At 35.5% G+C, this 14,089-nt stretch overlaps 3 protein-coding genes across 5 annotated transcripts; 1 reads left to right on the plus strand and 2 right to left on the minus strand.

Annotated features, from left to right (window-relative positions):
- Window positions 1-1,737: 1,737 nt before the first annotated feature.
- Window positions 1,738-6,646, minus strand: LOC112502419 (exonuclease mut-7 homolog). Of its 3 annotated transcripts, XM_025106320.1 has the most exons (9): window positions 6,236-6,646; window positions 5,897-6,025; window positions 5,626-5,749; window positions 4,544-4,668; window positions 4,229-4,435; window positions 3,670-3,746; window positions 3,116-3,251; window positions 2,100-2,303; window positions 1,738-1,981 (listed from the first exon to the last, which is right to left on the minus strand). In XM_025106320.1, exons 1-9 carry the CDS (start codon window positions 6,596-6,598, stop codon window positions 1,919-1,921), a joined length of 1,428 nt encoding a protein of 475 aa, XP_024962088.1. In that variant the 5' UTR covers window positions 6,599-6,646; the 3' UTR covers window positions 1,738-1,918. The 3 variants fall into 3 exon arrangements, with proteins under 3 accessions (XP_024962088.1, XP_024962095.1, XP_024962079.1); XM_025106327.1 differs by having other exon boundaries at window positions 4,229-4,548; XM_025106311.1 differs by having other exon boundaries at window positions 4,229-4,668.
- A 956-nt stretch (window positions 6,647-7,602) lies between these two features.
- LOC112510854 (F-box protein SKIP31-like) lies at window positions 7,603-9,746 on the plus strand. Its single transcript, XM_025116206.1, has 3 exons — window positions 7,603-7,749; window positions 8,393-8,552; window positions 9,295-9,746. The coding sequence occupies exons 1-3, from the start codon at window positions 7,671-7,673 to the stop codon at window positions 9,542-9,544; spliced, it is 489 nt and encodes a 162-aa protein (XP_024971974.1). The 5' UTR covers window positions 7,603-7,670; the 3' UTR covers window positions 9,545-9,746.
- Window positions 9,747-9,935: 189 nt separating this feature from the next.
- LOC112510845 (molybdate-anion transporter) lies at window positions 9,936-13,781 on the minus strand. The gene is made up of 8 exons (XM_025116196.1): window positions 13,502-13,781; window positions 12,761-12,905; window positions 12,513-12,681; window positions 11,614-11,884; window positions 11,161-11,426; window positions 10,865-11,080; window positions 10,594-10,696; window positions 9,936-10,448 (listed from the first exon to the last, which is right to left on the minus strand). Exons 1-8 carry the CDS (start codon window positions 13,650-13,652, stop codon window positions 10,384-10,386), a joined length of 1,386 nt encoding a protein of 461 aa, XP_024971964.1. The 5' UTR covers window positions 13,653-13,781; the 3' UTR covers window positions 9,936-10,383.
- Between the last annotated feature and the right edge of the window lie 308 nt (window positions 13,782-14,089).

The raw sequence follows: 14,089 nt of genomic DNA on the forward strand, positions 1-14,089 counted from the left end.
AATTTCTTTTTATATTTCTAATCTTAACTTTTATTTTTATACGATTTTTCGTGTATTACATACATTCTAATTATTTTTATTTAATAAATACATGATATATGAGTTTATTTATATTATAAACATTAATTTCAAATAAAAGATTAATACATGGTATAATAATATAATATAATGTAAGATTTAGACAATTTGTAGGATAAAAAAATACGAAAACTTTAGACGATTAAATATATAATTTTATTTGTATTATGTTATTAACCATGCATATTATAATATGTTATATGAATTTTGTGTGGTTTACAATTATAATTTTAAGAAATTGCGGAATTTAATGTTTAAATAATTTAATTATTTTGTATGTATATCTTATTTAAAAATAATTTATATACGTGCATAGAATATATTTTAAAGAAGAATAATTAGAAAAATAAGTTAAGATTATAAAGAAAAAGTCTAAAAAAACTCAATGAACTTTACATAACTTATTAAATAACTCTTTGAACTTTCTAAAACATGTTAGTTACATTCTTATAATCTACAAAACTAGTTAATATGGTAAAATAATAATAAAAAAGTATGAAAAAAACTCAATGATTTTTCATATTTTGAACGATTAAGTTCTTAAATTTTTTTGAACCAAAAGTACTTACATCTATAAAATGAAACAAATTATCAAAAAAGTACTTACAATTTACAAAAAAATACTTATATTTAAAAAAAAAATTAATGAAATTTATTTTAATTAAAAGTAAAAATATTATGTCATTAATAATCTTTTTTTAATGCAAGTACTTTTTATAAATATAAGTATTTTTTGGTATATTTGTTTCATTTTAGAGATGCAGGTATTTTTTTTTGTTCAAAAAATATTTTAGAGATTTAGGTGGCGTTTGTTTTTTAAGAGGTTTTGAAGTCTGATTTCACTTCTGAATTTTAAGAGGTGGTACTGAAGTCTGAAATCTGAATCAGTCAGACTGTTTGTTTTTATGTCTGAAATCTGAAATATGAATCAGTCAAGTTTTGGATATGATAGATTTGGATCGATCTGGGTCATGATTTTACGAGAATATGTTAATCGATCTGGGTTGTGATTGATTTGGAGATCGAATGTCTTGCGAGATAGATTTGGAGGACTAAATCTAGAGGTGAGGATGGAGGGGAGAATCTGGAGGGAGCGATTAAGAGGATTTAAGTGATTATGTTATCATTTTTTTTTTTTCCAGAGCAAATTAAGAGCTTTTCAGCTCTTATTTATATAAAAAAACAAACGGTCTGAAAATAAAAACGTCTTAAGTGGTTTTTTTTAAAAAACAAACAAGCCCTAATCATTCTAAATATAAAAGTCTATTGCGTTTTTTTGAGATTTTTTTATTATTTTACTATATTAACTAGTTGTATAAATCATAAAAATGTATCTAACAGATTTTAAAAAGTCCAAAAAAGTTATTTAACATATTTTAAAATGTCCAAAAACTTATTTGTTCCAAACGCTAAAATCCATTGGGTTTTTTTAAACTTTTCTCATTTATAAAACATATTGTTTTATATAAAAATTTAGTTTATTTAAATAATTACAAAAAAAAATGTCAATAAAAAAACTGACCATAATCCACCAATTCTACACCAGTTATAAATTCTATATTATCGATATTTTTAGTCAAATTGTGTATCTATCTAATCAAACAAAGATTTTGTTTGTTTAAGAGATAATGGAAACAGTAATGAGAACTGGACAAGCACTTTTAACGATTATCAGTTTGATAAGATTATGCATCTTCAAGGGTATAACAATAACTTTTCTTATACAAAGACTCGAACTCACAACCCAACCCCTTCTGCTGTAGACTGTAGTTCCATCCATGTCATGGGATACTGAACTCAAAATCTTTTGGAACCAAAACACAACAATCAGTCACCACCTTCATGCACTTGATATTTTGCACACGTCAATGAATTTCTGTACTGCATTGTGGTATTGGGTTCCCTGCAACCCACACACGCACAACAGCTTACTGAAATTGCTCACATACACAAGAATCAAACCAAATGAATGATTCAATCATCTCATAACGGTTGAAACACCAACATAGAATCAAAAATACCTCCCAGTAAAGCTGATTGCAGTCTGTGCACTGCCAGAACTCGATGTTCCTGTCAAACAAACAGTTAGGGATCACTTGAAACCCCTTTGCTGCTTCAATCGCCTCTTCAATTGATAAAGGTTTCTGGATGAATCTGCCATTGCATTTAGTGCACCTTGACATCAGCTGATCCTCACAAATTTTCAACTGGAATGTTTCTATCACCTGCATGCAAAATAAACCACCCTCCAACACTTACTTGCATCACTTTGTAAGATTTATAACATCTTAATCTAAACCAAAGTAAAGACCATTGGACCCCTTAGATTAACACTAAGCTTTCAGAGAATCAAGATATTAACAACCTGAAATATATTCAGCAAAATCTGGCCTACACTCTTTCTAACCTTCTATGCGGAATATCCATTCAACTTTGGTCACTATACTTATTGCTAATGTTAGATAAGGTCGTCTGTCATTTGCCACCCAAAAATAGATGTAGATGACCTTTAAGGTTGGATGGACTATAGATGAATTCTCTGAAGTTTCAAGAAATAAGTAACAGCTGATTAAACCATATAAAACAGTACATTCAGGAAAAAAATATTGGTGCTATACAAGCTGTTTTCATTACTCAAACCCATAATTGGAATTTCACAAAGAAGTAACCTCACCATTGCTACAAGGTTTGGCCCTTAAAGAAGTAATAGGTCGGACCATTTGAGGTAAATAAAGCACGGATACGTTTCCAAATAGGGACTCAATTAACAACATTAGAAACTTGGGGAAGAACCCTTGTAATTAACTACAATATTAAAAATCGACTTGGAACATGAAGTGTGGTAGAATTTATCCCCTAACCTGTTCAACAAGTAGCAATCTTGTATTTTTTATTTTTAAACTAAACTTGGGAAGAACCCTTGTAATTAACTACAATATTAAAAATTGACTTGGAACATCAAGTGTGGTAGAATTTATCCGCTAACCTCTTCAACAAGTAGCAATCTTGTATTTTTTGTTTTTAAACTAATCAATACCTCAATTAGCTGGTCATTTTTTAGAAGACTCTTCACTCTATATATCTGATTTCCTAACAGATATTCATGTCTCAAGAGCTTGGCATCTCTTGTCAAAAGAACTCTCTTCTCTTTGATAGCTTGATCTATTAACTCCCTGAAGATGGAGAAAAAAGGATAGAAAAGAAATCTTTAGAAAAAAAAATAGGAATAAGAAAGAAATATTTAAAAGTACAATTTCCAATAACAAAAATTTGTAGCATGCCTGATTCTAATTGGGGTTTACAGTGGTGGAGGATTTAGATTAGGCAGAACGATTCTAGTTGTAAAGTAGCTAACGAAACCATTAAATCACTACAGTTTCAATTTTACAAAAATCTCTACGAACTTATTAAATAAAACTGACTCCAGCGATCCAGTAATGGTGGTAAGTTGGTGTAGAGCGAGGATGACAGTGAAGAAATTCATTTCACTTCCCCCGTTACAGAATAACCATATCCGACCTTTTGAACTTGACTTATAGAATAGTCAACATATTCTTTGAAGGGAGATAAAGTGCGTTGCAGAAGCATTACCTGGTTTCTGGCTTTCTAGAATAGGGAACAGCAGCATCAATTCCAACACACCTCAAGTGTTTTGCCAAGCCCTCTACCTGGTGTGCAAAAAACAATTAATGGAACTAATAGTGTACAACTCCTTGATGATAAGCACAAGAACAAGAGAAAACTGAGGTCATCCTATTGATCACCTAAATCTAATCATGTAAGCTGATCAGCTCTAAAAACGGATTGCAGCCACAGGTATATGCTGCCACCCATCACTGGTAGCTTGGCTTCATTGGTGCCTTCTACCTTTACTATTACTCTTTCCTTCCAGAATAATTCAATTTTTGTATGTCCAAAAACATTCCTTTTTTGGCCAAATTACAAGCTACCTATTCGCTGATTGAAATCATTCTCACAATATTGCTCAGCTTTTTAATTGTTGAATAGTACTTGTGACATTTGACTACAATCAATCACTTCTTCTAAACTATGTTTTCGATACAATTGTTTTGGAAAGGGAGTAACATATAGCTTGGGATCAATTCAAAAATAGTGTAACAACAGAAAAAGGAAGATGGGTTCTGCTTACCATCACATCACACAGAAACTTTGGGAATCCATCCCCACCCAATAAATAGTCCCATGGTGCTGGGCCTCGCCATTCATCAATATCATCTACTCGTTTTTCTTTGCAAGTAAAGCCAGTGGATGACTTCCTTTTTCCTTTCTTTTTTGATGTTCCAGGCTTTCCATCTGATTCCGTCAATACTATTTTGTCGCTATATCCTCTTACAATCTGCAAAAGTGTGTAATCCATGGGTAGCGTAACCCAACTTGATTTCCTTAAACTTATTCCCTGTTCAGCATGTGGTCTTTGAGGGTATTCAATTGTAGTAGCTCTAACCATCTCTACAGCATCACAAAATGTGGTCCTCAATATTCTAGAAGAAATATTAGGTTCCTTAAGAATCTGCTTCAACCCGAGATTTAAACTTGAATTATCAAGTTCAGTGAGATTTCGAAAAGCTCCTGCAGTGAAGAGAACATTTTTTTGGTAAAAGAAAATATATATCATTTTTCACCAATATCGATTTTTTGGAAGCATAATCATAGCATTGGTAGCCTCTATGTCCAATTACCATGAGCATGCCATATTCCAGAGTGCAAAAGCATACTGCAGGGCTGACCCTTCTACAAGCAAATCATACTACAGGTGATAGCGATTCACATGTTGAACTTGTAATAACTAATGCTTTTGCATTGTTTTTGCATTATACTGGCCCAGCCCAATAAACCAACAATATCTCAGACATCATATTTCTAGATTTAAGTCAGTGTCAAAGTTCCTCTCACTTAAACAGTCAACTTTCAATGTACCCTCCTTTTTATGTTTATCGCTTTACTAGAAACTCAAAGATCATTAAAATAACCCAGCTGAGACAAACAGCTAAGCAGAAAAATGGAGGTGAACAGCAACCAACAGACATATGCAGGCATAAGCCATATATATTCAAGGTAGAAGGAGCAGCAACTCCTTGGTGAAAGGAATTTTATCTACACAAAGCACGTGACAGAATTTTGAAGTGGTAGGATTACGCTTTCCCAGATGCCCGAGTTGCAACGCAAAACGATAACCATTATATCCAAAACATCAAAACAATATCAACTGTATAGTAAATCAAATCTTATCACTAATTTTTTCCACTTTGGATTAAGATATGCAAAAGAAATCACACAGATATCTAATGATTGCTTATACGTGAAATAGTTTTTATGAGTTCTTTAACCCCACACATGACACATCAACCAGGCCGAGAGGCGGCAGTAATTGACAGTTACATAATCTAAACAGCAATTGATCCTCTTATGCATCTGTGATGTGTATCCACCCAAGTTCATTTGACACCATATTGAACTCAAACTCTGTGGTATATCATCGGAAACTCAGCAATCAGAACCCTGAACTAAAAAAGATGAATCACAAACCTTCTTTGAGAACTCTCAGCTGAAAGACGTTGAATATCTCAATTAAACAAAGAGCATCTATAGCAGCGTAAGTCCTTTGGTCTTTTGTAAGAGGACGAAGTGACCAATCACTGCATTGAAGTTCCTGAAAGAATATTAAAAATACCACATTCTTATATATGTTGGAGTAGTAAGATCCAAAAGGTAAAAGGCAGATTCCCATAGCTTTGTGATATACCTTGGTAAATCCACAAATAAATGCAAGTGCATAGGAATAGGAAAGAAGACAAACCTTTGAAAGAGACATGCCAAGAAGTTCTTCACATATGAAGGATAGGCTCTTAGTAACCTTTGTCTTTCTTGTCGTTTGCTTGTGGTGTAGATGACTGTATATGGTTGCAATATCCAAAAATGGTTCCACCTTAATAAACATCATAATAGTGAGATACGATTGCTCAAAGCTACCGCTATTTCCTTGTTGGTCACGAATAAATAATCTACTGGTAAAATCCATTTACAGTTTCAGATCATACAAAAAATTCAGACAGACCGCATTATCAATACTAAAAAAGTACATATACAAATTGTGATTAGTTATGAAATTCAGGTATAGTGTAGCCATTATACTTACCCTATCAAAGCCGGAATCGCAGCCCTGAGAACGAAAAGTAGATGACAAGTAAAGCAGGTCCTGTTTGAATCGAAAGCCTAGCTTTAGAATGTGAGGAGATAGAAATACGTCTCTTAGCAGGTGGTAGACGGAAGGAAGAAGGATCTCCGACAGGTCTAGTAGGAAAACTATGGAGCGGTGGGAGTCGAGTCGACAGGCGATTTGGAGAAGAAGGACGGTGGGGAAGTTGGGTTGGTGAGCTCGGACAGGCTTCCATTCGGCGTCGAGTCCGATGACGGAGGAACGAGTGAGTGAGGAGCTGAGACGAGTGAACTCGGGAGAGTCGGTTGAGGAGACGAAGTGGATACCATCGGAGGGATCCATGGTGCTTCCCAATTGATATCATAATATCATATTATGACCCTTTCCATTCTTAATTTTACATTTTACATTATTAAATTATAAATTATTTATCTAATTTCATCTTTGTTAGTATACTCCATTTTTGGTCCCTATATTTTTCAAATTAACCGAAAGTGGCCCATCAACTTCAAAAAATGCAAGAATAGTCACCGTGGTATGTATTTTGTTTTGAAAAGGGTCCCTAAACCAAACATTATTAGTTGATGGGCATGCATTTCAGTCTTCTTCCTCTTTTAGTAAAAAAAATTAGCATACAAGTATATAAAGCATGTCCCTTGAGCCCCACTGGATGAAGCACCATGTCCTCCCTCCCAAGGCCTCGTTTACTCTTCCATTTCCCTTTCTACTTTCTGCACCTTTTGCTTTTCTGCTTTCTACAACATTTCAAGCTCGTCAATTATCTTCATCAAAACCCATTCATGGGTCTATGTTTAATGCATGTTCGATTATCTTCACAAACCTATTATTTTTTTTATGTCCGACTATATTTTTATCAAGAACAATATTGTGTGTGTGTGTGTGTGTGAAGCTTGCACTTTTACCAAGGTAAGTAGAGGTAGAAAAAATTGTACATTTCTTGATAATCTTTTGAATTATGATTGTATTCTTGTGTTAATGGATATGGTATTTTCAAATCGATTTCCTTTCTTCTCCTCATCAAACTAAATAAGATTCATTGGTGGTGAAGAGGGGATGGTCATGGCCTGGGATGGATGTTGGAGAAGAGAAAATGGGGAGCGGTGGTCGATGAAGTGAAAAAGGAAAGGAGACGTAGACATGCACACAAGCTTCATATATTTGTATGCTAACCTTTTTATTTTCAAAACAAAGTACATACCACATTAATTATTGTTGCACTTTTTGAAGTTGAGGGACCACTTTCGGTTTTTTTGCAAACCACATGGACCAAATAGTAGAGTTTGCTCCTAACACGACAGTGATGTTGTGTTGTGTGTAGACGGTTACCTCAACAGACGGAGGAAGATAGAGAGGTTTGGGGTGTGTGTGTGTGTGTTTTTATCAAGTTAAGAATATGGAGAATCTACCCGCGGATCTTTGTTTGAACATCTTGTGCTTATTGGATCATCAGGACCTCGTAACAGCCCAGCAAGGTTCATCCCTTCACACAATTCTCGATTCTGATCTTCCATACAGTTTTTGTTTATATACATGATTATTATCCGGAATTTTGATGAATTTTAACCGCGTTTATGTGCGATTGATTCGGCATCAATTTACTGTCTGGGTGCTTATTGCTTGATTTTAACGTTTTATGAATTCTCCAAGATCTAGATTCAAGAATACTGTGTTCTTACTGTATAGTCAACAATGAATCTGTTTTCAGATACACATTTCAGAGTTTTTGTCCTTTTTAATCGATAATTGATATAAATCTCTTCCTGTTGGGAAGAAATATACCAAAGGAGTTGGTCTATACAAGTGCCTGGAACAACATGCTTGATGAGTTCATGTCGTGATAGGGTTTCACCATTATCAGCTTTATAATTTCTGTTGGATTCTTTCTCAGCCTAATCAGACAAATTTAGGGAAATGTAAAGGACTTGTTGTTGAATTGGTCTATAGTTGCATACAGTTATGAAACCTGGTGATGCCTGTTATATGCTTCATGAGTTTGCAAATATGATATGTTACTCTTATGGAATACTTTGACGAATTAATTTCTTATCTGTTGATAGAATCTCAGTTACAATCTGACATTTCATATTTTACAAGAATATTTGGTTGCTTCTAAAGTGTGCAGGAAGTGGAAGCTCTTGGCTTCAGAAAATGATCTTTGGTCTAATCTATTTGAACAACGATGGGGAATAGACCGAGCCATATTTTATGCACCTACCGAGTCAAAATCATGGAAAGATGTATATGCAGTTCAAGACCGGTGTGATCGTGTTGGATTGTAAGTAATTCATCAATTGGTTGTTCATTCTTTGGCCTAGTTATATATATATATATATATATATATATATGGTTGGGTTCCATTGAGAAGAGATTTAAAGGCGAGAAGCTTAAGAAGGGATAGTTTGAGATTAAAGGTTATCAAGGGTTTAGATTCCTTCTAACTTAACTCTCCTCTCTCTCTCTCTCTCTCTCTCTCTCTCTCTCTCTCACACACACACACACACACACACACACATATATATATATATCCAGTCCATCAGTGTGATGCTTTGAACAAGGTAAAAAAAGAAGGTAAATTAGCAATGCCTATAGTAGGAGTAATCTATTATTTCTTTGATAGTTCCCAGATGCCAATATTGGGGGGACGATACCTACATGCATCTCGCTGTTTAAACAATTTGGGTTCCTAAAGCTCTAATGCATCTTGGAAAAACCTTTGTCTGGCTTAATAACTCACCTTTGTTGTTTGGAACTATTCATCAAGTCCGTCGGTATGTTCCCCATGCTCATTGGTGTCCTATCAAGTGTTATGCAATTGATGTTAGTGTTCTGCTGCAAGGCTAGGCTTCTTCCTGCAAAACATGTGGGTACTCTTTGTTTATTATAGAAACAAAGTTTGAAGATTTCACAATTGATAGACCAATTAACAGCATTACAGTTTGGTCATCAAAAAGGGGTGTGTGGGTTTTTTCATGTCTTAGGGTATTAATCCGGAGTGCTCTTGAAATGACCGTGTCCAGGGGGCTGAAGATTATAAGGGAAGGAGATGACTATTTCCTGATCCACCAAGGAGAAATTCAAAGACATTTGGGTTCAAGAAGTCTGCAATTGGGAACAGATGATGTTTCAACAAGTTCAGTTGCAAGATATACAGGAGACGAGTTAATGGGTAGAAATGACCGTCAGATGGGGATCCTCGACAGAATCTTATTCTTCATCGGGGACTTGGAAACTGCCTCAGCACCTGCAAAACGAGGTCGTTTGTTGTAAATATTACTGTGTATATTGTGGTGTTGTCATGTGATGGTTGGTTGTATATCACAGTAAAAATGTATATACAGCTTTCCATATTCCTGTAATTTATCTTTTAGTTTCCATCACCGAGTGTTATATATCAGATATGTAAGCTAACTTATGATTGACGATTGCTGTTGAATGCTAATAATGTGTAATCCATTCTTCAGTCTGATGCAAGCTCAACTGTTCAGTTTGCTGTTGCAAATGGGTTCTGAGTTTCAGTTGTTATCTCAGATGTTTTGCAGCTTCAAGGTGTTTCAAATTTCAAGTGTTGATTTGGTTGGGATTTCAACCGTTCAATAGTGTTGTTTAGTTGATGTCAGGAATTTTAGTTTCGAAGTAGGTAACAGTAGAGGCATCTGTCTTCCACAATTGTGTTTTCAACAATCAATACAACTTCAACTTCCGTTATGAATATAATTCTGGTATACAACAAAATTGAACAGCTGTACCATTTCCAAACTACAAGCACTGCAAACACCTTTTTTATCCGAGACAAGTGATGTTCTAAAAGAATCATATATATGTATTGTTCACACTTGAATCACACTAAAGACCAAAGTTGTTGGACAAAAATACGATCTTAAACAAATGCTTGTACAGCTCGACAAAATTACGAAAACAGTAGCAAAAATTACATCATGAAAAAGAAGGCGATTTGGGGACGAGAGTCCTTTTGGATCTGTGCCAATAAACTATCTTTTGTGTAGCCAGGCGGACGATTGGTTCCTCATGGATCTGTGCCAATAAACTAAGTGTTCCAAGTTGTTTTGAACCTCGTATAACTATTGACAATTCTATGTTGGTTGGTACTAAGCATCATTTAGTGGCTCCGTCTCAACATCTCTCTCTTTCAGTGATGTCCAGTTTTCCGACTCTGAAATATGATAAAATCACGGGAAAAATGCATTAGACCACATATAAGACTCATAAGCAAGTCTAACAACGATCATACGACTGCTGCATCTTGATCTGATGCACACAATGCATAAGCCTTGACCATAAATAAACTGTCTACTTACTTGGCTTATCTGTTATAACCAGTAATCGCCTCTGCAGCACCGAAGCCACAAAAAGGAAGATGGAGCACATTCCAAACATGATCGTTATAGGGAATGCATTCACCTTCAAACACAACCAAATACTGTTAGTTAGGCATCCAAAACTCAAAAAGACCACTAAATAACATAATCTAGTTTGGTTTCCACAAGAATATATGTGCTTGTGGGATTCAAACTTTGTGATAGGGTTGAAGCCAAAAGGCAGATCACATTCAAGTTGCAGTAAGCATACATTGTAGAGCACAACGCAGACGAATATATTCAGAGGAATCCGGAAGAAGTTCATGATTGTGCTTCTGGCCTCCTCAGGAATGTATTGGGACCTCATCTTCATGATGGATGGCCAAAAGATTCCAACACAAGCCTCAAAAGTACAAAAGCCAAGAAGTTGAACACATCCTCCCAATGAGATGCCTCCACTTTTCACCTCAGGAGGAGCTATGAAGAACTGTCACAATTTAATTAATCTCCGTTAAAATATTCATCATAAGGGGCCAAGAAATGAGAAAGGTGTAAAGGATAACATACATTAGTCACTATAGGAAGCAAAAGGGATGCTGCAGACACCAAAAACACGATCTGCATGTAGCTCTCAACTCTAGGTGATGAGCGGGCCATCAGTCGAGATGCAAATGAACTTCCCAACATCGAGGCCAACATGAATGTGGCAAAAATAAAACCATGTGGAATCTCCTCATCATTTGGACTTAAGGCAGGAGTCCATAGGAAAACAAAGGTGTACATTGACCCTTCGAATAGAGACTGTATAGCTCCCAGCAATGCAATTTTCTCATCTGATACACAAAATAGAATAAACAAGTCCCAAACAGATATCAAAGAACTTTCTGCACTGCATACTCCATAACTGGTGCAGCCTTTAAGGTTTATATATCATATATGGCTAAAAGAACTAGGAAGAAGATCTAAATATAACTGATAAGATTTCAAAAAGAAGAGAAGAAACAGAACATAAATATCTACCTGAAGCAATTGCTACAGCAGCACCCTTGAACTGGGAAAGCAAGTCCTTGTTCTCTGAAGGGTCTCCATAGTTCTCACCCCATGAGGATAGTATAATGGCCATTCCAATTGCAAGAATACATGCTGCAGCATCGAAGGGTGCCACAGGGCCAAGACTAACAGCATCAACTAAAAAGTTTCCAAACAGCCCTGAGATGATAGCAACCAGACCATTCCCCAGGAATATCGCCTTGGAGAAAGTTAAAGAGAGCCATTGTTGTTCAAACCCTCTCTACAAGAAGTAAAGGAAAACCAATTAATTACGGTCCTGAGTTAGTTTGACCAAACTAAGATCTGTTCAAGTGTGGCAAGCTAATAGTAATCACTGATATTCAGCAAACAAGAAACTGATACTACAATGCGAAATGAAGGACCCCAAACACCGTGAAGCCAAAACAATAATTTTCATTTAAGTGCGCGATGCAACCTACATATATCATGGACACAAATTTAAAACACACGAACAAACTTCTTGAGTATACTTTAGATTAACAGAACATTCCCACAAGATGACACTCCATGGTTTCATTTGAAAATGAGTTTTTGAGGCTTGTATAAAAAGGGTTCATTCCCTTATTATGTTGGAAATATACAAAATTCCGGTCTTTTAGTTTTAAGGTTCTTACATCTTTTGTTTTGAAGTATATAATATTTATATACGACAAATAGAATAAATAAACTCACACACCCACCTCACATTTGGTGAGGTTTGAACCCTTGACCTCCTAGGAGGCCAAAAGCTCACATACCGCTAGGCCAAAGGCCCTTTGGTAGGTTCTTACATCTTACAAGTCATACGATGAAAATATGTAACTATTTGACCTAGATGCTTTTGACTTCTTTTCTGTACAATACTTCACCTTGTTGTGTTCGGCAACAAGCCACGATTCAAATGCTGAAAAGAGGAGAGAGGTAGCAACGCCACCCAAAATACGACCCAACAGCAGAACCTTATAATGAGGAGAATGCTTAGTCATGCAACTAAGTATGTAAGTGATGCAGTATGTCACACATGCCCGCTTCCGACCCCTGAAATTTGAGTGACAGAACTATTAACACATGCATAGAGTGATGGTGGTAAAATGACCACTCAGAGTTAAAAGCTTACTGTTTATCAGCTAGAGAGCCTACGATTGTGCCAAAGAGCATGGAAGATCCAAAGCCAGCAATAAATAGCTGCCCGATATCTCCCTTCCCGTAGCCATATGTTGTGTACAGGTAGTACACATAGGGACCCTGCAGCCAGTCCCCAGCTATAGCCAAATAAAGATTGAACCATTAGAAAGATGATAAGATTAATAGATCTAAATAAGTAAGCATATGTCAAGAAAAAAGCTTAATTTTTAATCAAGACTGGTACTAACGATACTTGTGTGACTATTCATATGCATTGATCTCATATAGGAATGAACATGTCAACCATATCAAGTCGGTCCATCTTTCAACTTTACTACCGCAAATAAGAGAGGATCTAACGCAATTTATGGTTTCAAAACTAGTAAGCTTGCAATGCATGGTATGAGCCAAGATCTGACGCAATATCAGAATGAATGGGAAAAAGAGTGCAGCTTGATTTTCTCTTATCTTTGGATATACAAATTGTTTGGTAATTTACCAAAAAAAAAAAAAAAAAAAAAAAAGTCACAAACAGGGAAAAGTTTAACTGACAAAACGAGCAATTGACACTAGGTTTTACATTAACAAGAAGCCGATCCAGCATTTGGTGGAACAGATAAGAACAATTGGTATTGAAAAGCAAGCGCGAAGAATCAAATTTAAATCAGATCTTACGGAAGACGTCAATCAACCTAAAATAAGAGTGAGAAGAAAGTAAATCGATCCGGCGTACCCATCATGAGAGAATAAACAAGAAGATAATTGTTCTTGAAGGAAGTAAAAGCTTGAGAAGTGGTAACTCGATCTTTGTTGTTCTTACTCAACTCCAAAGCTGCCACAATCAATCCTAAACCCCCAAAGACCATGTAATAAAACACCTCCATTGCTAAATTTTCAAAATACGGAGTGCGAAATTGGAGAGAGTTGAAGAAAAGAAAAGAGTCGGCAGCGTCGATGACAGTAAGATTGTTCCGAGACGAGGAAGAAGAGGAACGAACGCGCTTTCGCTTTGCCTTCATCATCAGCAAAGATGTCCATTTTATGGCTTTACTACGTTTCAAATGCCTGGTTTTAGCCCCTGCAATTTTACTTTTTTTCCCCTTTCAACCCCTGTAAGAAAACATTCTTGGAAGTAAAAGATGTTTTAAAAATTGAATTTTTACAGGTTTAAAATTCAATTTATTATGAGTACCACTTCATGTATCTACATATACCAGATCAAATAAACCATGAGTATAGAACCTGAAAATATTCTTATTGTTTTGTTTTAGGTGATTGGTATTAAATTGTGGGAGAGAAGACGTGATGGCAACACCATCCC

The sequence above is a fragment of the Cynara cardunculus genome (genome assembly GCF_001531365.2).
Source record: "Cynara cardunculus var. scolymus isolate 2C chromosome LG 1, CcrdV1, whole genome shotgun sequence".
In the NCBI taxonomy this organism is placed as follows: domain Eukaryota; kingdom Viridiplantae; phylum Streptophyta; class Magnoliopsida; order Asterales; family Asteraceae; genus Cynara; species Cynara cardunculus.